This window comes from Vulpes vulpes, chromosome 8, assembly GCF_048418805.1.
Source record: "Vulpes vulpes isolate BD-2025 chromosome 8, VulVul3, whole genome shotgun sequence".
Classification (NCBI taxonomy): Eukaryota; Metazoa; Chordata; class Mammalia; order Carnivora; family Canidae; genus Vulpes; species Vulpes vulpes.
In genome coordinates this window covers 32,768,331-32,789,559 of record NC_132787.1, presented here as the reverse complement: position 1 = coordinate 32,789,559, position 21,229 = coordinate 32,768,331, and the positions used below count along the sequence as shown (strand labels likewise).

Here is a 21,229-nt window from a genome sequence, read left to right as displayed (position 1 = left end):
TTATCCTTGGCTCTGTTATCTTTCCCAGAGTATCCAGTGTGAGGGATATGGCTCTGCAGCACTTCTCTGGAGACTTTCTTTTGAACTTTCATGAATCTCATTTTAGAGAGCAGGTTTTCTTTCTTGCTTTACAGAGTGCCCCCCCCCAATAAGATAATGGTGGGAGATGAATATGAGAGTATATACGAATATGTACCCCAAGAGAAAGAGCCCAAACTCTGGAGGTGGGTTTGGGTCTGGAATCTCATCCAAACTGGAGACTAACCGTTGGGATCTTGTTTAATTCAGTGATGGTGTTGAGCTACTCCAGATGGTGAAGGCACCTGATTCCAACTGCAGCAACCTCCTGATCACAACCAGACAAGGGCTTGTCTTGCTTCGGGGGCAAAATCTTACACCTTCCTGGACATTAAGCCTGCATAGCCTGCACAGGTTTGCAGTGTGTTCCTTCTAACGGGTACTCTTTTGATCTGCTTTCCCATGTTTAAAAATTGCCCAGAAGAATTGCTTGATATTTAGGATAATGCAGGAAAAGAAAGAGAGAGAGAATATCCTCTTTTCCTCTCCTTCTGCTTCGATACTGAGCACTTTTGTTCTCATTTGCAGCCAGCCTACTCCCGGATATTTCACTGATGATCAGACCTTAGACTTCTTCCTCCAGATACAGGATGGAGTTGGGATGAAAAAGGTAAAACTTTGGGACTCAAATCAATTAAAACACTTGTAAAGTGTCTTTGTTGTGTCCGCCACACACTAGGCACTGTGAGAAACAAAAAGAACCTAAAATATCCCTTCCTTCAGAGAACTCAGAGTCTAGCTGATGGATAAAATTAGAACTCACCATTTAATGCTAAAACCTATAGCATTGGAAGCTTTTCCAGCTAACCTTCCTGTATGTGCATTCAGTCTTTTGAATTCTTAACTTACAGTTAGGCAATAGAAGCCTTCTGAAGTGTCCTGGTGGGGAAAGGCAGTCATAAATAAACTTAGTACTTCAGTACATATCTTCCTAAGATTTCAGAGAAGGCAGGATATCTGGGGTGGCTGGGTTGTTATGGAAGACTTAATAAAGGAGGGAAAGATGATGAGCAGGAACTCGAAAGCTGAATTATATTTATGTGAGGAGGAGTGAGTGGGAAGGCATGTTGGGTCAGGAACACTGACACCAGAGGCCCAGAGACAGAATGGTATTGTGTGTTCCAGGGACACAGAAGAAGTCTTTCTGATAGATAGAAGGTATGTATGTATGTATGTATGTATTTATTTTTCTGATTTTATGTGAGGTTGCATACTATGAAGATACAATGATTGGATAGACAGTGTTCAGCCTTTTTTTTTGTAATTTATTAATTTAATTTAGAGAGAGTGTGCATGTGTGCACACGAGTAGGGGGGAGGGGCAAAGGGAGACGGGGACGGAGGATCTTAAGCAGACTGTATCCAGTGTGGAGCTGAACTGGGGCTTGATCTCAGAACCCTGAGATCACAGTCTGAGCCGAAATCAAGAGTTGGATGCTTAACTGACTGAGCCACCCAGGCATTCTTATTATAGGAAGAATTAGAGTTTTTAAAATTTCTTTTTTATAATTGACCTAGCTTTTTGGTTTATCTTCACTGAAAATATGTATTGTATATTGCACACTGTTCCCTGTGAGCAAACTTGACACTTAATTATCGCTTCTAATGTCTGCCAAGTTGCATGTCAGATGTACAGATGTCTTTGGAGACACAGCATTAGTGACGACAAGGTCCTGGTCTTGTATAGTTCACAGTCACTGGAGTGCCTTTATGCACACAGCTCTACCACGTCATGGTGAATGCTGTAAGGGAGGTCCACACAATGCCACAGGGGCAAGGAGCAGATAGAGTCAGGGGAGTCAAGAGGTGCTTCATGTTGCGGGCTACATGTTCAAATTATGAAAGCAGAGAAGTGGTTTGCTGGATTGACATATAAAAAGAAGCTGAGGGGCTTTCTGCCAGAGAGATCCAAGTGAGCTTAGCTTATGGAAGGCTCTGAAAGGTAGGCTGCAGAATTTAGGAGACATATTGGAGGCAGTAAGGTTATTTGGTCATGAGCAGAGGACAGCTCCAATGATAAAAGCATCACTTCAGGGAGAGTCTCTCAGCAGTGCTGTAGAGGAAAGAAGCAATATCTGATTGTGTTTCAAAAGAATTTCAGGTAGTGACTGGAATTCTCATTGGCATTCCCAGCAGGATTAAGGGAGGGGGGTATATCTAGCTTGATTAAGAGCTGAGGTGCTGAGGGCTTGGACCTGGAATTTAATCTTGGCTCCACTCCTTATTGGTGACCTTGGCCAAATTACATAATTTCACCTAACTGCATATTTCTACATCTATAAAGCAGAGTTAATAATATCACCTGTCTTCATAGGGTTCTCATGACAGTTAAATATATGTGACTGGATGGTATTTTTTAGTGTGGTGCCTCAAGGCTTTTCTCCCAAGACCAGCAAAGGGAATCTTGAACTGCTGGCTCAGGGGAGTTTGTCTCTCCAGGCGGTGCCAGGACCTTTTGTGCCAGTTGAGTCTGAGCATGGACGTAGAGGGGTGGGACCCAGAGGCTGGAAGAATAGGGAAGTAAGTGGTAGTCGACAGAGGTGCCGTCCTTCCACTTCCCAAAGAACAGACACTAAGGAGAGGGGCCCTTAAGATGGGCTAGGGAGTTTCTTGTGCATTTTGGCCAAGGAGAGGCTCTGTAAAACTGTGAGATACGATGTATTTGAGGTGAAAAGGAGACATGCTGCCAGGGATTATGAGCTCAGTCCCCTTCATAATCCTGTGAGAGAGGCATCTGAGGAGTAAATTTTCTCTTAGTTTGCCTGTTTCAATGTGCACTTTTGAATTTGAGACCACACTGGGGCTGAGCTCCATGTGTGTAACACCCAGGAGTCAAACCCGTAAAGCTTGTAGCACAGCGCATAGGACCTGCATCCATGGGGTCACTGTTCCCTTAGCAGGGGCTGCATTAAGAGAGGGAAAGAGCAGGCCAGAGGCACTGCTGTGGGCAGCTAGGTACAGCTCCTGCCCTCCAAAGGGCTGCTCCCTCTGCACAACAACAGCCATAGACACTGAACAATCTGACTTCCATCCTGTCCCTGAGCCGCCATTCTCTCTTCTGTGGAATGAGAGCTGGATTGGATGATTTATAATGTTCCTTCCTGTTTGAGAAATTGGCAGTCCTTTAAACTCTATGAAATGGGGACAAGGGCCGCAGAAAACCAGATCTGGTCCCTAGTCGCTATTTAATGCCCTCTGAATGCCCAGTTTGTTCACATGTAATAAGCTCAACCTATTAATATATGTGAGTTTTTATTCTTTTGTGTGTTTTCTTGGCCTGCTGCCTTTTTTTGTTTTTGTTTTTAAGAGATGGAGTTGGGGAGGGACAGATGGAGAGGGAGAGAGCAGGCTCCATGCCTGGTACAGAGCCTGATGTGGGGCTCCATCTCACAACCCTGAGGTTATGACCTAAGCCGAAATCAAGAGTCTGTCGCCAAACTGACTGAGTCACCCAGGCGCCCCAACCTGCTACCTTTCTGAAGGTGGGCTCTACTCACTGTCTCCTCTTTGCAGATGATGGTGGTGGACGGGGACTTGGGCTCCATTACCTGGAGTTACAGCGTTCCTTGTCACATGAAAGAGACGCCAACCACCTCAGCAGTTACTTCAGACCAGAAATCTGTCTTCCTCTTCTGGGCTGAAGGGATGTCCACTGTATCTCCCAGTTCTGTGAGTTAGCCTTGGGGGGCATGGGTGGTGTGGGGTCCTTATGTCACTTGTTGAGATGACAACTGCTCTGCGGGACTGACTGGGTTTAGAGTCAGTCCCGCTAGTGGAGGGGCTAGTAGAGCACCCATGCTTCCGAGTGGGTATGGGTGAAACCCAGTGACACCTGAGTAGGCGAGGCTGGGTTTAGAGTCAGTCCCGCTAGTGGAGGGGCTAGTAGAGCACCCATGCTTCCGAGTGGGTATGGGTGAAACCCAGTGACACCTGAGTAGGCGAGGCTGGAAGCTGCTTCCTCCTGAGCTCTGCTTGCCCTGGACTTGCCTTTCAGCCCAGCATTGTGAAAGCTGACAGCAGCCCCTGGCTACTGGCTGCCAACAATGTGAGTCTAGATGAAAGATAAGCCCTCTCAAGATGTGAGGTACAAATTTCCAGATGATTCATGTGTGCTATAGTCAAAGAGTAGTAACTGGTCTGGAATGGGCAGAGAAGGTTTCACAGCGGATAAGACTGGGCTTCAAGGTGAATAAATTGAGTCTGTAGAAATGATGTGGGGCAGGCAGGGATGGTCAAGCAATTGGAGAGAACATTGACGAGGCTGAGGTTGAAAGTTCACCTGGGGGGAATTATGGGAAAGAAAGTCCAATGCCCAGAAGGCAGATTTTAGAAAGTCTTAAATGCTATACTGAAGTATTTTAATGGGGTTGATGAGGCAGGGCACCATCTATAATAGGTGCCTAGGAGTTTTTGGTAAGGCCTACCCTGAGTTGGTTCAATGAAACATATCTTGACCAGCACCTGCTATGAGCCAGGCACCATGTTCTCTGTAGGGACATAAGGATAGACTAGAAACGGTGCTTGTGCTCTAGAGGAGAAGCCAGATGGTCCCCCGATGCTGGAGGGACACAGAAGGACTTAGAATCCTGAATTCATCAACCATGCACTCTTGGACAAGCCACCTAACTTTTCTGAGCCTATGTTCCTTATCCATCATTGAAGATGCTAATCTGTTCCCTCATTTTGAGGATCAGATTTACTCAGAATCCAGATGATAGTCTTAATTTGGCCCATGCCCTAACATGTGCCCATGGACAGTTTACTTGACATTTTAACTTCCTGGTTTTCTCATTTAATAAAATGAGGGGATTGGAGCAGGTGACTCTCAAATATGTGTGTCTATAAATAACATAAAACAAAAGCATGTTACAAATGCACAAATAAGAGATTTAGGTGGAAACACAAAAGGAAGGGGATATTTTTTCTGGGGCAGCTAGGGAACTTTTCATAAAAGAGGTGGCATTAGGTGGGGCATCTAAGGACGAGAATTATTTTAATGCATGGAAACAGGATCCAGAGGATCATTAGACAGTCTAAGGGGGAAACAGGATTGACAGAGGTTAACTAGAGTACAGGTAACAGTCAGACTTTCCTGAAATGTGGGTGGGCAGGTAAATAATTATAGGAAGAGGCTGGAAAAGGCGGTTTGGGTTAAATGGTGTAAGACCTTGGTATTCAGGCTAAGGAATTTGGGCTCCATTCCCTTGGCAGTGAGGAAGGAGTTTGACTCTTTACTTGTCATGTGCACAGAGCCAGATCTGTCCTGTTAGGTTTGGGGTCCTGGGTGTATGTGGAAAATGCCCTCTTGTGCTTTGCGGCACATGCTGGGAGTGTGGCTGCAAGCTTCCTGCCTGTGTTTCTCCTTACTCTGTGGACTTCTTATGCTAAGAATATGGGATTCCATTTCCTCCACTAGTGCGGGCCCAGGATGGTCCCAGGGGAGGGGCGGTACTCGAGGAGTTTGGTAGAGCTCTTGTATGTGGTATTTTTGTGTTTTAACAAATATATGGCTGCACACGTGTGTGAAAGCCAAAGGTCATTCCTGCACAGAGGTCATTCAGGTAAAAGCAGCTCTAGTGTGCATTGCTTCCACTGTAGGGACTTTAGAGACTGACACACTTGGGCCTTGGAGTTTTTGTTTTATAATTAGTGATTCACTTCTGTCTGGTCAAGGCTCTATTTATGTCAGGAACTGAGATTTTTGTGATTTTAGCTTGATTCTTGTAATTGGCTTTAATACCCAGTGAAAGGAAATGTCAAAGCCCCACCTACTTCAAGAGGTGACCCAGTGTTCTAATATTCCCACAGGCAGAAGACTGGGAGCCTGCCCTTGGGGCATGCATATTTCCATTCTTTTTTTTTTTTTTTTTCCTCATAAGGGAGAAAGCATTTTCTAGCTCTAGTGGTTTGAAGAAATTAGTGATTAGTCTGTTTTGAGCTCTTTGATATATATCTCGTTTATGGGAGTTTCTCTCAAACACAAGCTTATAGTTGAGGTCAAGTCATAGCATCTGAGAGGAATGAGTTATCACCACGGTCTCCTCTGCCCTTTTTATCTGAACTGTCACATGTGGGAATCTAGAGTTACTGTGTTTTACCCTTTTGCTTGTCATTGTCAGGATGTCATCCCAGGAACTGGGCCACCTAGCCTTCACCACCTTTACCTCCTGCATCCAGCATTCCCTTCTATTCTTCTGGACTTGGCCAATGCCACAGGCACAGTGACGGCTTCAGAAGGTAAATCCCCGTGATGGGGCTGTGTACACATATGAGGGAGATGTGCTGGCTGTGCGTGCGAGGATACCATTGTCTTACCAAGGGAGGGAGATGTGCCTTTAAACAACAGTGGGAGTGGGGGGCCGTTGAGGCACTCCCATGCATCCCTGGTATCCAGGGCCATTGCCAGAGTGCTCCCTTTGGGAGGAGCATCAGGGTCACAGACTGAGGAACCAACCCTCTGAATAGGCTGAAAGCAGAGGGCAAGTGCAGCCTCGTTCTCAAAGGATTCTTAAGAAGCAGCCACTCCTTCAGCAGACATTCACTGGGCATCATCTATATGTTGGGCACTGTGCCACGTTCTCAGAAAACCAGTAAGACTAGTTGCCTGACCCTCTAGGAGCTTAGGATTTAGAATTAACTGTGAGGAATATGATGGAGGTAGCATGTTGTCTCCAGGATGTTGGTTTAGGATCAATGGAGACTTTCTTTTAACTAGTACAAGTAAACATGCCCATTGCATAAAAATGGCTGCCAAGAGGAAAGTCAAGGAAAAAGAAAAATCACACAGAATCTGAGCACTCATTACCACTATTAACATTTTGGAAGTATTCTTCAACTTTATATACATATGTATATAATAATACTATATAGCAAAATTTGGATCAAATATTAGAGACCCGTAATTCAGGCACTCAAAACTGGAAACTCAACCACTGCTACCTCCTAGTCTGAAACTGTCTGATGGTCTCCCCTGAGATCTTTTGCCTCACTCGGGCCTAAGGGAGTCTGTAATTCTTGCTGGGAGGGGATTATGTGGGGAAGAAGATCAGATTGGCCACTTTTCCTTGACTTCTTTCTGTGTTCTCTTGCCATTCAAAGATTTGCTCTCTGTGTACAAACTCATTTGCCTTGAAGTTAAAGCCAGTACTTGTGGCTCTCAATTTGCTGGGATATGTTGGGAAGAATATGTGATCTGGAACTTGCAAGCACACCTGCCCACTGGCTTTGTGTGTGGTGGGGCGCTGGGATGGGGGAAGTGTCATCCTATAGAATCCTGAGATTGAAGCTCCGTGAGTTGTTTTTCAGTATTTTAGCATAAAATACTATTCAGTGAGCATTAAATAGTGGTAATAGGAATTGACACCATTTCTATTACACCACCTGGTTTAAGGATAAGGCAAACTAAGTACTGGCTGGGCAGATAGCTTCTTTGACCATGTCCCGACAGCCTGGGAATTCTCAGAAGTTCTAGCCTGTTTTGCTCCCTTTTCTACCAGATTGAGTGGGTGTATCCTTATTTTCTGATCTGGGGCTTTCTTAGAAACTGCTTCAGAAAAGGAAAGGTCTACATAGAGACTGAGAGGAATGTGCTGCTTTGCCGGCATCCTGTCATTGCCCACTGTGTACCCCTTGCCTAGGTCAGGGCCCTGCATGTGGTAGTTGCTCAATAAACTCCACATATGAATTAATGAAGGAGTAAATGAGGGAATGCATCTAGTTGCCGAACCAAGCCGCTTTCCCATGAACAGAAGTTTTCTGTCTTTGTTAATTGCTCTTGTTTTTGTCCTTCCTCAGTTGGAATTAACGACCTCTGGAAAGATGCCTTTTATGTTACCAGGACAACAGGGCCGAGCTCCGAAGGCCATCCAGCACCTCTGGTGGTCAGCAAGCTTAGTCTACGGTGGGCGCTGATGGAAGGCCAGGTGGTCCAATTCGAGGACACCACCCCCAAAATTGGCCGTGGGGAGCTGCGAAGATTCCTCTCTAGGATAAAGTTTGTTGATCCTCCCCACCAGGTGAATCTCTTCGGAGAGATACCTGTGGTTACTACTAAGGGTTTGGGGTAAATGCTACCAACTCCAGTTTTGTTCTCTAGAAAGTAGGGGGAGTAGGAGCCTTCTTGATTTCCTGAGTGTCAAGAGTCAGTTGTTCTTCAAGAACAGCACTATTTTCTTAGGTACTTTTTGACCATTCAGAAGTGGTACTCAGTTTTTAGCTGGGAATGGTACCATCCCCTTAGGGAACATATGGAAATGTGGGGTCATGGTTTTTATTGTCTCAGTGACTGAAGGGGGTAGATACTACTGGTATTTTCTGGATAGAGGCTAGCGATGTTAACATCATGCAGCACTTGTGGCAGTGATATACTCCAGAGAATGATCTTTCCAAAATGCTAACCTCCCAGCCCTCAAATACTATGGTCTAGTTCAGTGTTCCAAGAATTTATCATGGGATGCCTGGGTGGCTCAGTGATTGAACATCTGCCTTTGGTTCAGAGAATGATCCCGGAGTGCCAGGATCAAGTCCCACATCGGGCTTCCTGCATGGAGCCTACTTCTCCCTCTGCCTATGTCTCTGCCTCTCTCTCTGTGTCTCTCATGAATAAATAAAAAATCTTAAAAAAAAAAAGTTTATCATGGAAAAAACCAAAATCTCTGGATCTTTTTGGAAGGACTTAAGAACTATTGGGGCTAGACGAAGGACAGAAAAGTAGAGGAAAAGCCTGACCTTTGGGTTTCTTTATCATGAAAAAAGATGAAAGTTGCTGATGCTTGCACTTTTTCCCCTAGATATAGTCCGATGGAATCTTCAGTTTCAGAAGAAATGAACAGAGTGGTACTGTCTCTCTCCCATGAGTGTAACGTCAGTTCTTTGGAGAGAAGGAAGACTTCAACCTCATTTCACCACCTCTGCATTATTGTTGCAAAACACTTTGGAGGGCACATTGGGAGTTCTTTGATGACAGCACGATCCATTTGGCTGGGGTTCTGACCTACCTTTTCAGTCACTGCATAAACCCCTCTGGGCACTCCATGGATAGTTTGGAAATGTGAATATTATGTTTTATTTTTTGTATGTCTAATTTATAAACTCTTACTAGAGAATTTTGGTGAAGGTCTTCCCTGGAACATTTTGTTTTGCGTTATGCCACATGTGTGTATGCATTGATATTGTGATGACATTTTCCAGATGTTCTAAGCTCCAGGGGACCTGAACACCACCACCCCCCACCCCGTCCCCCGCCCATTTCTTGTCCTCCTGAAATACATCTGGTTGGTTTGGTGTTCTTGAAACTTCCAGGTGCCCTGCCTCTGATGTTCAGGGCCATTTGTCCTTTCCCTCTGTGTTCTCTCACCACCTGTACCTTAGCTTTTTCCCCAGCCAGGCAGCAGGGAGACAGACAGACAGTGGGAGTCTCCCTCCTCACGAACTTCCCAACTCTACACACTTGACCATAACGACCACCACATTCCTGTCAGAAGGGGAGCTAGAGAAGCATAGTTTATGACCACCCTCTAACAAGGTCCCTGTTATGTGGTTTTGATTGGTCTACCCATCATGACCTTTTCCCTGCAGTAACTTCGGAAATGCTTGTGTGTGTGCTGTCCTTATGTCTGTGAAGTTGGGGACGATTCAGGCAGGTAGCCTTATTCCTGCCTCATTGCCACTTTGATTTCCTAGCAATCTTTTATTGGCCATCCTCTGTACTGCCTCCCATTTGCTCTATTTTATTCAGAGATATTTTTGCTTTGCTTGCACGAGAGCAGAGTGGTTTCTGGATTTTTATTCTTGCTCCTTGAGTCCCGTATGCAACCACTTTGCCTGCAACATCTCCTTCCTTGTAGAACCTTTGAAGTGCTATATTTTGAGAAAATTCCTACGTGTAAGTACTGTAACTTTTATCATTGGTTAAGTTCTTTAGAATTACCTCCACTGCTTACTTCTGCCTTCTTCCATAAATATTTTACTTCCATTAAGTTCCCTCCTAAACTTCTGGGTCATTGTTTATATAGCAGAAAATGCCATGTTAGCCAGTAGAGAACTGCTTTTCTTCTTGAATAATTTTGATCATACCCGAGTACAACTCAGGTTTTGTCTTTACTTGGGCCAGTATCTTTTTAGCTTGTATCAATAGAGGGAGTCCAGAAAAATTTAGGGAATATAGAAATTTAGGGATCCCAGATTTGAAGGGATATGTATTACTTGCCCAGTGGTAGGCATTATAACATAACAGAACAGTGGTAGCAAACAGCAGATTGGCCTGCCAGGTTTCGGGACATCCCCTGGCCTCAAGCCCCTGAAAGCAAATTTGGTTTCAACACTTTGAGAAGCTTGTGTGGGTCTAGCTTTTGTAAACTTGGGGCAATAATTGGAGGAGACCTGAGAGGATGGGGATGATTCTAGATTCACTTCTAGAGTCTGAATCTCTTGGGTAGAAGAGTCTGGGATCTTGTTTGGCCCAGTAGAGGATTCTAAGGACTAATTTTTAGTCGACTGAATAGCTAAAACTTGACTTGTGCTCCTGTGGCCTGGGCTGAGCCATCTACACCTAATCTTCCTTCTTCCCCATGTTGAGGCTTTCTGGGAAAGCCACTTTAGGTAGAGGAATAAAATTCAAAGTCATTGACTGAGGACCTGGTCTGAGTTGGGGGGGATCCTTTTGGGTAGAAGATTGTGTTTATGCTGGATGAGTCCCAGAAATAAGATGAAGCTAGAAGAATGTCAGTCACTAAATTATTCATGGTGTGTTAACAAACTAACTTCACATAGTTTGTTTTGAATCCCTTTTTGCTAGACATGGGACAGGCTCTGGGCTTCTCTTCCCTCCTGCAGCCAGGGCAGAGGGTTGAAATGGTGGCTGAGGACCAAGGGAGCTTCATCCGAGCAGTGTGGGTGCTAGTCTGTCACGTGTCCCTACACTTCCTTCTCCTTGTAGGCACCCACTCCACCAGGCATCTAAGATAGGAAGAGCGCCTTCCTTACCCCCACTCCAGCAAGGCCAATGTGACTGCTCTATCCACCCTAGACAGCATCTTCCCCTCCCCTAGATGGTCTCTACTCCACTTTCCAGTGTGGTATGCTGATATCAACCCCTTTTGAATGTGAACTACTACTTTTATTGCCCAGACTACAGAAGAGCCAGCTGGTATATTGTCAGGAAGCACTATTTAAAATGTGAATTGTTGCAGAATAAATACTATATATAGGAAACACATTTGTGTGTCATTCTCATTCTTCTTGGCCATCATGATGGTTTTCTCTTATGGGAAAGAGGAAGGGCAAGTGGATAGATGAGTTGGGGATCCAGAGAGGATATATGCCATGGCCTTGTTCATTGGGGAAGTGTCCTTTACCATAAATTCCATCTAAATAACTTCATTGGACCATTTCTGGAAGTGGACCTGTCCCTGCATGCTATGGGAGGCTTCTTGTGTTTAATAGTCTCCTGGTAGCTTCTAGGTTAATACTTAAGCTCTCACTGGGTATCTAGTCTGTGGGACACTGTAATAGACAGTGTGGAGGACATCTGTCCTGCATGTCCAAGCTCCCAGGAGGGCCTTCACTTTCCATTCTGTGACTTCTAGGAAAATTAAAGCACACCATGGAAGGTTGAGCCACAATGGATGACTATTAAGTTGCCCACCTGCATTCCTCCAAACCCTAGATAGAGGACCAGACTGATAAGCCCCTAAAAGGCAGGACCTCGATTTTACTTCTCTTTGTCTCCATTGTTTAGCCCAGAACCTGGCACATAACAAGCAACAAGTAGAGAAGAGGTGATTCTGAACGCAGGAGATAGGGGGGTGGTGAGATGGGACACAGGAAGGGAAAAGAAGGAAAGAGCTGGGAAGGAAGAGGGAATGATGGCCTCTGGGCACGCACCCCTTTGGACTTGTATTTTCAGAGACGCTTGCTCTTACCCTGTGAAAACCATGCTCAAGACACAGACTTTGGCTTCAGTACATGTTGATAACAAGTGAACATGTAAGATTGGGTTCAGCCTGCCCTCTAAACCCAACTACTGCTAACACGATTCTTCCTCTACAATTGACCCTGCCACCTCTTCCTTTAGCCCCCGGCTAAGTCCTTGTTGAAATCCCTTGCGGTGTAGCTCTGAGTAGAAGTCAACTCCTTCAGAGACAGAGCGGATGGGCTGATTGTGGTACTGGTGGTAGCTGGTCAAAGTACCCCCCGTGTGGGCTGCGCATGACAGATGCTGAAGGGAACACTGGTGGTGGTGTGGCTGGAAGCTCAGCTTTCCTTTGAAGCTCTTACTGTGCTTACACTTGAACTCCAGCACCAGCTTGGTGTATGTGTTGAAGGTGGTGACTGCTGATGCCATGCAGCAGGTGAAGGAAACCCAGGCCACGCTAGGGAAGAACAAAAACACTGGACAGTCAGAATCTGACCTACTTATAGGTCTGAGAGAAAAACACCACAATCCCTCACTAGTAAACCAGTAAACTAGGCCGATGTCCCGTACGGATTCGGGGACCTGAGTGTGCTCCCTTCTACCATGTTGCAGGTAGGTAAAGAGCTATGCTTAAGAGGCCTGAATTTGGTCTGCCTTAGTAGGATATGTTCTGAATATTTTCTAATCAAAGAGAATGACTCTTGTAGTATTACAAGTCTGACTAGGAGTTTAACAGATTCGTTTTCACTGGATTGCTTAGCTATCAGCACTGTGCTCTTTTATTCCTGATGTGCTTGTTCAGGCACACACACGCACACAGTTTTCTGGACTATGGTTTCCTAAGCTGTGGTTATCCTTGTAATCCCCCAAGATTCATAGACCTATAGCTCAGTCGTATAGAGTAGCCCAGTGCAGCACCCCACACCTACCTGACACACACACACAAACACCCTGCCCAAGATTTTCCTTCTCTCAGATCAGACACTGGGAGTGAACATTCCTCTTCCATCTTCTTTTGTTTTGAGTTGGTCTTAGGGGCCACAAAGTTGAGCCTCTATCTTGCAGGCAACATTCACTACAAATCTGGAGGTATTATATGTTGTACTGGTGGAATTTGCCTATTATGAAAACAATGTGGTTCTTGGCTTGAGGAAGTTTAGAATGGCTGGAAGAGAAGCTGGATATTTAAGAGAAGCTGGATGGATTCAACAAAGAAAAAAAAAAAACCACTAGGGAACTATATCAGACACATTCCTAAAAACTTGGAAAGTCAACCCCTAAATCTCTCACCATGATTCTGGGAAGCCCAGGAAACAGGAAGTTGTGTGAGGTTAGTGAGGAATTTCATGAGGTCAAGTGATGGGTAAAGCCAGGCCACACGCTGGCACTGCGTGTTCCTGTGTGCCGCCTCTGACAGCCTGAGCAGACCGGGCTGGGGATGCTTCTGATGAGTGTGCTGTAGTCTGAGCTCTGCAGGTGTAATGCCAAGAACAGCGAACGAAAGGTGCAAAACGATGGGTCTGGAAAATAAGTCCTGGCGGCTGGTAAATAGCCCAGAGACGCCTGAATCAAACAGCACATATTCTATCATGAGAAAAGGGGATAGGATCTCATGACAGACATGGGTAGTCGTCCATATGCCTCCGTTAGCTTGGAAACTCGAGCTGGAGGCATTGTCTTCTCAGCACTGTTAAAGTACTTAGCACTTGCTCCAGACAGCAGTGCAGGTCCAAGCTGGCACCGTGAATAGAATGTGTTCCTCAAGGGAGAGAGTGAGGAACTCTGAGACAAAGGGGATATTTGCTTCGAATATGTTTATTTTCTCATGGTTGCTGCTTTTCTCTTTCTAAGAGAAACCGAAAGTAATTGCTTCCTTCGTTCTTTCAGGGTTAGAGAATGACTGGTGGGGGAGGGGTGGCTATTTCTCACAGTTTGGTGGAGTAAGAATGGAAGTAGGAAGAAGTTACTCTTCATTACAGAAGAGTCAGCCATTCACAGGGAATGGAATTCAAATCTCAAGGCTAATTCTTCGTTTCTCTGTCCTCCAATACCTTGAACCATAAAATGTATAGAATACAGAGCATCACTTGCACAAGCCACGCAGAATCAGTCTTATTTCCCATGGCAAGATATATATCAGGTGAGGGAGCAGCTACTACAGTTGTAGCTTTGGAAAGACTGGACAAAACCAGCCAGAAGGATCTTCTCTGTACCTCCACAGGAGGTGGGGAAAGAACAGGTGTGGCCTGATGGGCCAGCCATTGGGTCGACAGATTCCTGGGCTGAGCGACGAAGAGAAGACAGAAGGACACTGAGCAAGCATCTAGTCAAGAGCAGAACATCTAATGCAGGGTGGCTGGGGAGGGGCTTGAAGGTTCAGGAGATGGTGAGCACTTACTAGAAGGCCCAGCCATAATTCCAAGCATGTGGCCTCCAGTCTTCTGGACCCAAGTTGGCAGTTGCCTGGAAGACTTGTGAATACATCATATGGGCCACCATCCCCAGAAGGCCTACAGAGGGAACAGGAAGGCAGCACCCTCAGACGCTGGCATTGCCCTCTCTAGGGAATGTGAGTTTGGAGCAACTTTCCTCATTTTGCATCGGGTACAGCCTATGTTGAGATGCTCCGTTTCCCATCTGCCACCACATGTCCAGGGAGACTAATCTGCAAAGGGGGCTTCTCCTTGAATGCATAGCCTTGCAGTAGGTTGCCCCAGGCTTTAGGTGGAGAGCTAAGGGGAAAGTTTCTGAGTCAATGCTGCACTTAGGGCCTTTTGACTTCTTCCCACCCATGCCCTCAACATGAGATTTATTTTTCATTCCAACTCCGATGTACCTGCAACATGTCTCCTCCATCCGTTCCTTATCCTGCCTCCTCCTTCCTGCCCTCCCGACAGACACACGAGCCTAGCAGAGGTGCCTCAAAGGTGATGAGGCACCCACTCTCTCCTGTCTGGGAGGCACCCACCTGACAAGACAGAGGAAATTGCCGCGAAGGCACTCAGCTTGAGCCCGTAGGCCGGGTTCCCAGTGAACAGCAGGTCCATTAGCAGCAGGAGGAAGCTGACGAATTCAAGTCCGATGGAGAAGAACTGGGCTCCCAGTGATAACCATAGGATCTCTGTCAGAAACCAGAGGAAGAAGAGCCCTCACCCTGACAGTTGGATGACTGAACACTGAGCAACCAGTGCCTGTCAGAAGGGAAAGCCTTGCAGAGTCAGAAGAGGAGAATGGGACAGAGCTGGCACCAGAGGGGAGCTTTCCCTAATGTGGGTCCTTTGCTGTCACTCCCAGGGCTCTGCTCTGCTCAGTACCTGATAGAGAATCAAGGAAACTTGACTGACTGTAAATAGGTGAGGAGATTTGAGAGGAAATCTTCTAATTGTCACAAAATCTTGGGGCGCCTGGGTGGCTCAGTGGTTGAGCATCTGCCTTTGCCTCAAGGTCCTGGGATCGAGTCCTGCATTGGGCTCCTGGGGATCCTGCTTCCAACCTCTGCCTATTTCTCTGCCTCTCTCTCTGTGTGTCTCTCATGGATTAAAAAAAAAAAAATCTTGCAGGAGCATGACTTTGCTGTGGGTCATTTTTGCCCTCTTTTTTCCTGATTGAATATTAGAGCAATCACTTCTGTTTCTCCCTTTCCTTTTATCACTTCCTCTGTTAAAATGTATATATATTTTATTTAAAAGATATATGAGAAAAAAAGCTTTCTAAGCTTTTCAACATGGTTACTTGGCAACATGAGGAGGTTAGAGCTATTGGTGGTTTTTTTTTTTTTTTTCTATTTGGGAACTTTATTTGTTCCTGCTGTTCCCCCCCTTTTTTTTTTCTTTTGCATTCCTGCATATGAATGAGAACTGGCTCTGGAAGGAATGTGTCACCCCTGGGACTCAGAAGAAGAGAAAAAGAGAGGACAGTACAATATAGAGCACTGTTGGGCCAGAGGGGCCCAATTCAATGGCAACTAAATTTGTTATCAAACCCACATACTTGCCACAAGCCCCAAGGGAGGGTGGGGGAGGAAAGCCTTCTCCATCAACTGCTTCCCTCCAAATCGGAGAGTGGGGTGACATGGGCCTTGCAACGTGGCAAACTCCAGTAGTCCTTTCTCACCTCTCTCGGTTGGTGGTGTGAGTTCATTGAAAGTTCGGCACCTCTCCCCTGAAACACAGACAAGGTATAACCTCAGGGAGGGATGAAAATTTCCCCAGTCCCACACCTGGCGCTGCTTCAGTGGCTCAGACCAGACATCTCTCTCTGTTTTTTTTTTTTATTTTATTTATTTATGATAGTCACACACACGCACACAGAGAGAGAGGCAGAGACATAGGCAGAGGGAGAAGCAGGCTCCATGCACCGGGAGCCCGAAGTGGGATTCGATTCCAGGTCTCCAGGATCGCGCCCTGGGCCAAAGGCAGGTGCCAAATCGCTGCGCCACCCAGGGATCCCCAGACATCTCTCTTTGAAAGCAGGAAAGAATGCATTGTGGATGGATGGATGGATGACACAGGCAAGAATCACTCAGGATTAATTTCTCTGTCCCCCGTTCCTGACAGTGAGGAAGAGGACATTACCCCGAGAGGGCTTCTGCAGGGAAATGTTCCCATTTCTCATGTCAGGAGGGTTAACAGTCCTAATGTTAACCAACACTTTTTGCTGCCACCTACCACTGGTCTGAATGGCTCTCAATTGTCTCTAGGACTGAGGTGGGAGCTGCACTAAATGGCACATTATTAACACATAGAAATACACACACACACACACACACACACAATTTATATTCCTCTTCGTCTCCTTTTTCCCTTAGCCCAAATAGGGAGAAATAGGCTAATTGTACTCAATTCTGGGCTTCAGGAAAACTTCACTACCTGGTGATCTCTGAATGCTTGGAGCAAGGAGCAGAGGGTGTCCTTAGGCTAAAAACCTGAGGAATGCAAGTTAAGGAAGGCACAGTGACACAGCACCCGCTTTGTCAGTAAGGCATTGAGCTGCAGGAGACCTGAGAGGTCAAGCGTGTCTTTACTTGATCTGGTTACCTTTCTGGGGCTTCGGTTCCCCTACACTGGAAATATAATAGTGATACTTAGAACAAGAAAATCCTTTGGGTGGGATGGGGGAGGAAGGGGCTTTACAGGTGATCTACTCTGATCCTTCCATCTCACCGACAAAAAAATCAAGGCCTGTAGAGAGGATGCTGCTCATATGAGGTCGTAGCTGGGCAGAGCCAGGGCTTTTCCTGTAAGAATCATCTCTCCTCATTTGGTCTCCAAAGTCACCAGAGTGGGAATTCTCATGATGTTACAAGTCTAAATGAAGCCATCTAAGGACAGTGCTATTTAAAAAGCAGCATGTCTACTAGATGGTCAGGAGGGGCAAAGCAGGTGGACTGTTGGTCTTATTGACGGGAGTCTTAGGCCGAAGGGATGGGATACAGAGGTGGGAGATGCTGAGCCTTCCCACTGGTTCTTGTCCCTGTTAGGTCGTCTGGGGAAAGAAATCAGGCATCTGGGCTGAGGAACCCACCTGGTTCTTCCACAATTTCCTCACAGGATAGCCACATGCCGCTCCAGAAGGCATGGAAGGAGAAGCGGTCATCCCCAGCCTCCCAGCTGTATTGCACCACCTCCTGGGATGATGCGTCGGTGCTGCTCCCATCCAAGGGCACCGGCACGTCAAAGCACTCGGTTGCCAGACCTTTTCCGCACACGGGCTTGGGCACCTTCTGTGTGCCCACAAACCAGGAGTTGCTGAGCAGGGATGTTGTGGAGAGGCTGAGTGATAGCATGTTGAGGATGGCAGATAGGAGTGTCCGTTGGCCAGAGGAGCCCTTCGAGAACTCCATCTGTAAGACAAACAGAGAGCTTGATTTCAGAGCCTCCTTGGAGGACTGGAAATCCTTCCCTGCGGCTCCCTGAGCACAAGCCACGCTCCTCCACCGCGATGGGCCTACCCCTGGAACTTTCTCCAAGGAGTCCCGTGGAGGCTTAGCTTCAGGAATGGCCTGGAGTAGGCACCATGGTGTTTATTTAAGCTGGACCTCATTATACTAAAATGCTTATTGAGGGTGATCTGAATAAGTATCAGAAAATAGCCTGAGTCAGAATGTGATTAAACCACTGAGCTAGTGTCTATCAAGTTGAGGGAAGGAATTGGGGCCACTCTAATGCGCTTACTGATAATTATTTTTGGCTTTATCTCAGAGGTAGTAGCACTGACTTGCTGAGGTACATTTTAATCGTAACAACGGAAGTTTGGGGTGTCCTCTCCTCTGTATTACGGAGTCCTCTGAGAGAAGAGTAAAGGAGGATGTGGCCTATCAACCAAAGTTAAGCTGGGTCACCCCAGGTAGGGAGCAGCAAGGATTAGGGCTTTCAGGATTGAAGAAGGCAGTGGACCAACTGGGCTGTGGGGTGGCTGAAACCCCTGGAGAGGAGGTGAGGCTATAGGTTCTGAGAGAGGTTGTGATGTGGGTTGAGGTTTCATACACAGCCACAGAGATGACTGAATCTCAAAGAGGAGGTGGCTACATGGCGTCCATGGAGACTGGAAACCCAGTCTCATGGTCATGGAGCCCCCCAGGGAGGGTGCCCTTGGTCAATGAAGAGGCACTTAGAGGGGCATCTCCACGGCTTGATGTCACAGTGGTGCCTGGCTCCCAGAGGCGACAGTGTGTGGCAGCAGAAAGATCTGTGGCCCCATGGCTCTGGCTGGAGTCTCTGACCCCCCTATCATTTTAGCCTAAGAGAAGAGGAAAGCCAGTTGAAAAATGACCACTGTTAGATGTTTAGACCTTGGTGAGTGGTGACTTGGAGCCAGATGGAACTTTAGAAAAATCAAGTAATCTGACAGGTCTTGCACTTTGTGTAATGGAGCAGTTTATACTGTTATATTAATACACACTGAAGGGAAAAAAGAAGCTCATATTTAGTTGCTGACAGATGCTTCTTAAAGTAAACCATCTTGAGCTTTCCAGGGGATCTCTCATATCAGAATTAATCAGACCTAAATCTGCTTAGCTTAAGAAACGTAAATAAAACCATAGCTAAATGGGACAGGCCCATAAATCTGCCTCATAATCTCCAGCTTAACATTGTCTGCATTTAACAGGGGACTTTATCTTAGAAATATAACAGTTTGTTTTTCAGAATTTCCAGGACTGAAACAGTGCATAACATAGACAAAGTGCAGATTATTTATGGCAAAAAGAAATATACAAAGTTCATATGCATGTAAAAATCAATATATAAGACACATGATAAAACAACTTTGGGAAAGCAATCTGCTAATATGATTTTTTAAAAAGCACTCAACAAATTAAATTCACCAAGAATTGTCGGTCTGTGCAGGACCTAGGTGACCTTGGTAAAGAAAACCTTAGCATCTGGAGGGAAGAAAGATCTCCTATTAGCCCGTATGGAAGTCACATGTTGCCCCTGTCCCTTCCCACCCCCAAAAGAATGTTTCTATCTTGCTTTTAACTGTGAAAATCCTATTGGTTTTAGCCACGGTTCCATTACTGTAAGTTATTCTTTCTAATTTTTTTTTTGTATCTATTGCTTGAACAGGAAATGGACTTCCAGATAAAGCATCATTAATCATTCTGTATCAAGACTGACCTAATGATTTAGGCAATTCTACATTTTTAAACAACTTCCTTTTCAATCTAATATGGCTTAGAAATTTGTCTACTATCACATCAGATTTTTACTCTACCCTCAATTTGTTTCAAGTTACACATATTTGTAAATTGGTCTGCAGATTATTCACAGATAAGAATAATGAACCCTGGACCACAGTACAACCACTTTGTGGCACCAAAGTGATAACCAATTTAAGGAAGAAGTGATCTGAGAAACAAAGGATGAAAAAAAGCTTGAAATAAAGATCAAAGAGGCTGCTTCCTGAAGAAATGTCCAACCAAGGACACAGGGAGCGTTATTCAAGAATTATCTTGACAATTGAGGGAATTAATTCAAGAGCCTTTTCAACACTTATAGTACCTTGCCCTTCATCATGTTTTATTTCTCCCTAAACGTGCCCTTTCTCTCTGGGATCCAGATAACCTCTTGAATTGGAAGATCAAGTCTAATTTTGCAATGATCTCTTTAAGGTGATCATGAAGCAGCAGCAGCTATAAGAAAGGTTGTATCTTTGCATATGCTGACAAGCCCAATGCCAAAGTGACTCTTGACTCTCTAGAAAAGGGACAGAGAGTGGCTTCCTAGACACTCTGGCTCAGATCAATAGGAAATGAATGCATAGGTGCCAAAATGTCACTAATTCTCCCATCAACATAGGTTAACAGAAAAACTCAGAATTAACATAGATGACAAATTGATGAGACAGTCACAACTCTTAATCGGGTGCAAAATAGCTATGGAACGTGTGTTCTGAGCAATAAGAGGGGGAAGCTGGTTACCTTGGCCATGGTCAGTGTCTTGCAGCTTGTCTGGAAGGATCGGAGGATGTCATCTGCGCCCCAAATCCCTTTGGTTTAATGTTGACAGAATGAGACTGCCTTCCCACCCTCCCTTCCGATCCCTCCTCTTCTATCACCTATTTTTTTGGAGTGTCTCATGATTAAATGCTGCCTTGCAGGGAACTTGGGCATTTAATAATTGACGATGCAATCATGGCCCAGCTGTTCTGGAAGATTACACAGGAGAGCTTGCCAGTGGGGATCTGGGATTAAGCAAAAGCAGCAAGGACCTGCATTCACCGAAGGAAGTTTCTTTAAAAAGTTAAGATTCAGTTTCCACCTAACTGCCATTCCCTAGGAAGCTGGTGGGAAGGGCTTGGGGTTGATTTGAAGGCAGATACAGAAACTATTACAGGGGCGCCATTACTACAAAAGTTCCCATTCCTTTGTGTAGGGTTTTCCATCCTTTTAATACGCTCTGTTATCTGCAATGTCAGGGTTTCGGAAAGCCATGGGCATGAAACAGCTTCCTTGTGTCACGGGTGATCTTCACCGTCCAGTTAACATCGTTAGTAGGGGTTATTAACAACGTCCCTCCAATGGAATCCAATGGGATACTGAGACGTCAGAGAGTGTTGGGTGGGGTTGGGGGCGAGGATGCAGATGGACTAGAACTGGAGAGAACTCTGTGTCTCTCATGAATAAATAAAATCTCCCCCCCCCCTCAAAAAAAAAGAACTGGAAAGAAATGATCAGGGTCAGGGTCAGCAATGCTAGATTTTATCTGCCATTTCTCTCCCAATCTTCAGGCAGAGGAAT

The 21,229-nt window shown here is 45.6% G+C and overlaps 2 protein-coding genes across 7 annotated transcripts in view; one reads left to right on the top strand and one right to left on the bottom strand.

Moving 5' to 3' along the window:
• The window catches only part of FAM234B (family with sequence similarity 234 member B), a 34,873-nt gene extending 23,581 nt beyond the window's left edge, over positions 1 to 11,292 (top strand). For all 6 annotated transcript variants that reach the window (XM_025995196.2, XM_072766009.1, XM_025995195.2 and 3 more), the window contains 6 exons: positions 289 to 432; positions 607 to 688; positions 3,591 to 3,746; positions 6,197 to 6,314; positions 7,872 to 8,092; positions 8,867 to 11,292. In XM_025995196.2, the coding sequence (XP_025850981.2) occupies positions 289 to 432; positions 607 to 688; positions 3,591 to 3,746; positions 6,197 to 6,314; positions 7,872 to 8,092; positions 8,867 to 8,872 (727 nt within the window). In that variant the 3' untranslated portion in view covers positions 8,873 to 11,292. The remainder of the gene's footprint in view (positions 1 to 288; positions 433 to 606; positions 689 to 3,590; positions 3,747 to 6,196; positions 6,315 to 7,871; positions 8,093 to 8,866) is intronic.
• A 735-nt stretch (positions 11,293 to 12,027) lies between these two features.
• GSG1 (germ cell associated 1) lies at positions 12,028 to 20,473 on the bottom strand. Its single transcript, XM_072766005.1, has 6 exons — positions 20,411 to 20,473; positions 17,515 to 17,833; positions 15,982 to 16,152; positions 14,960 to 15,112; positions 14,390 to 14,501; positions 12,028 to 12,448 (listed from the first exon to the last, which is right to left on the bottom strand). The coding sequence occupies exons 1-6, from the start codon at positions 20,417 to 20,419 to the stop codon at positions 12,103 to 12,105; spliced, it is 1,110 nt and encodes a 369-aa protein (XP_072622106.1). The 5' UTR covers positions 20,420 to 20,473; the 3' UTR covers positions 12,028 to 12,102.
• Between the last annotated feature and the right edge of the window lie 756 nt (positions 20,474 to 21,229).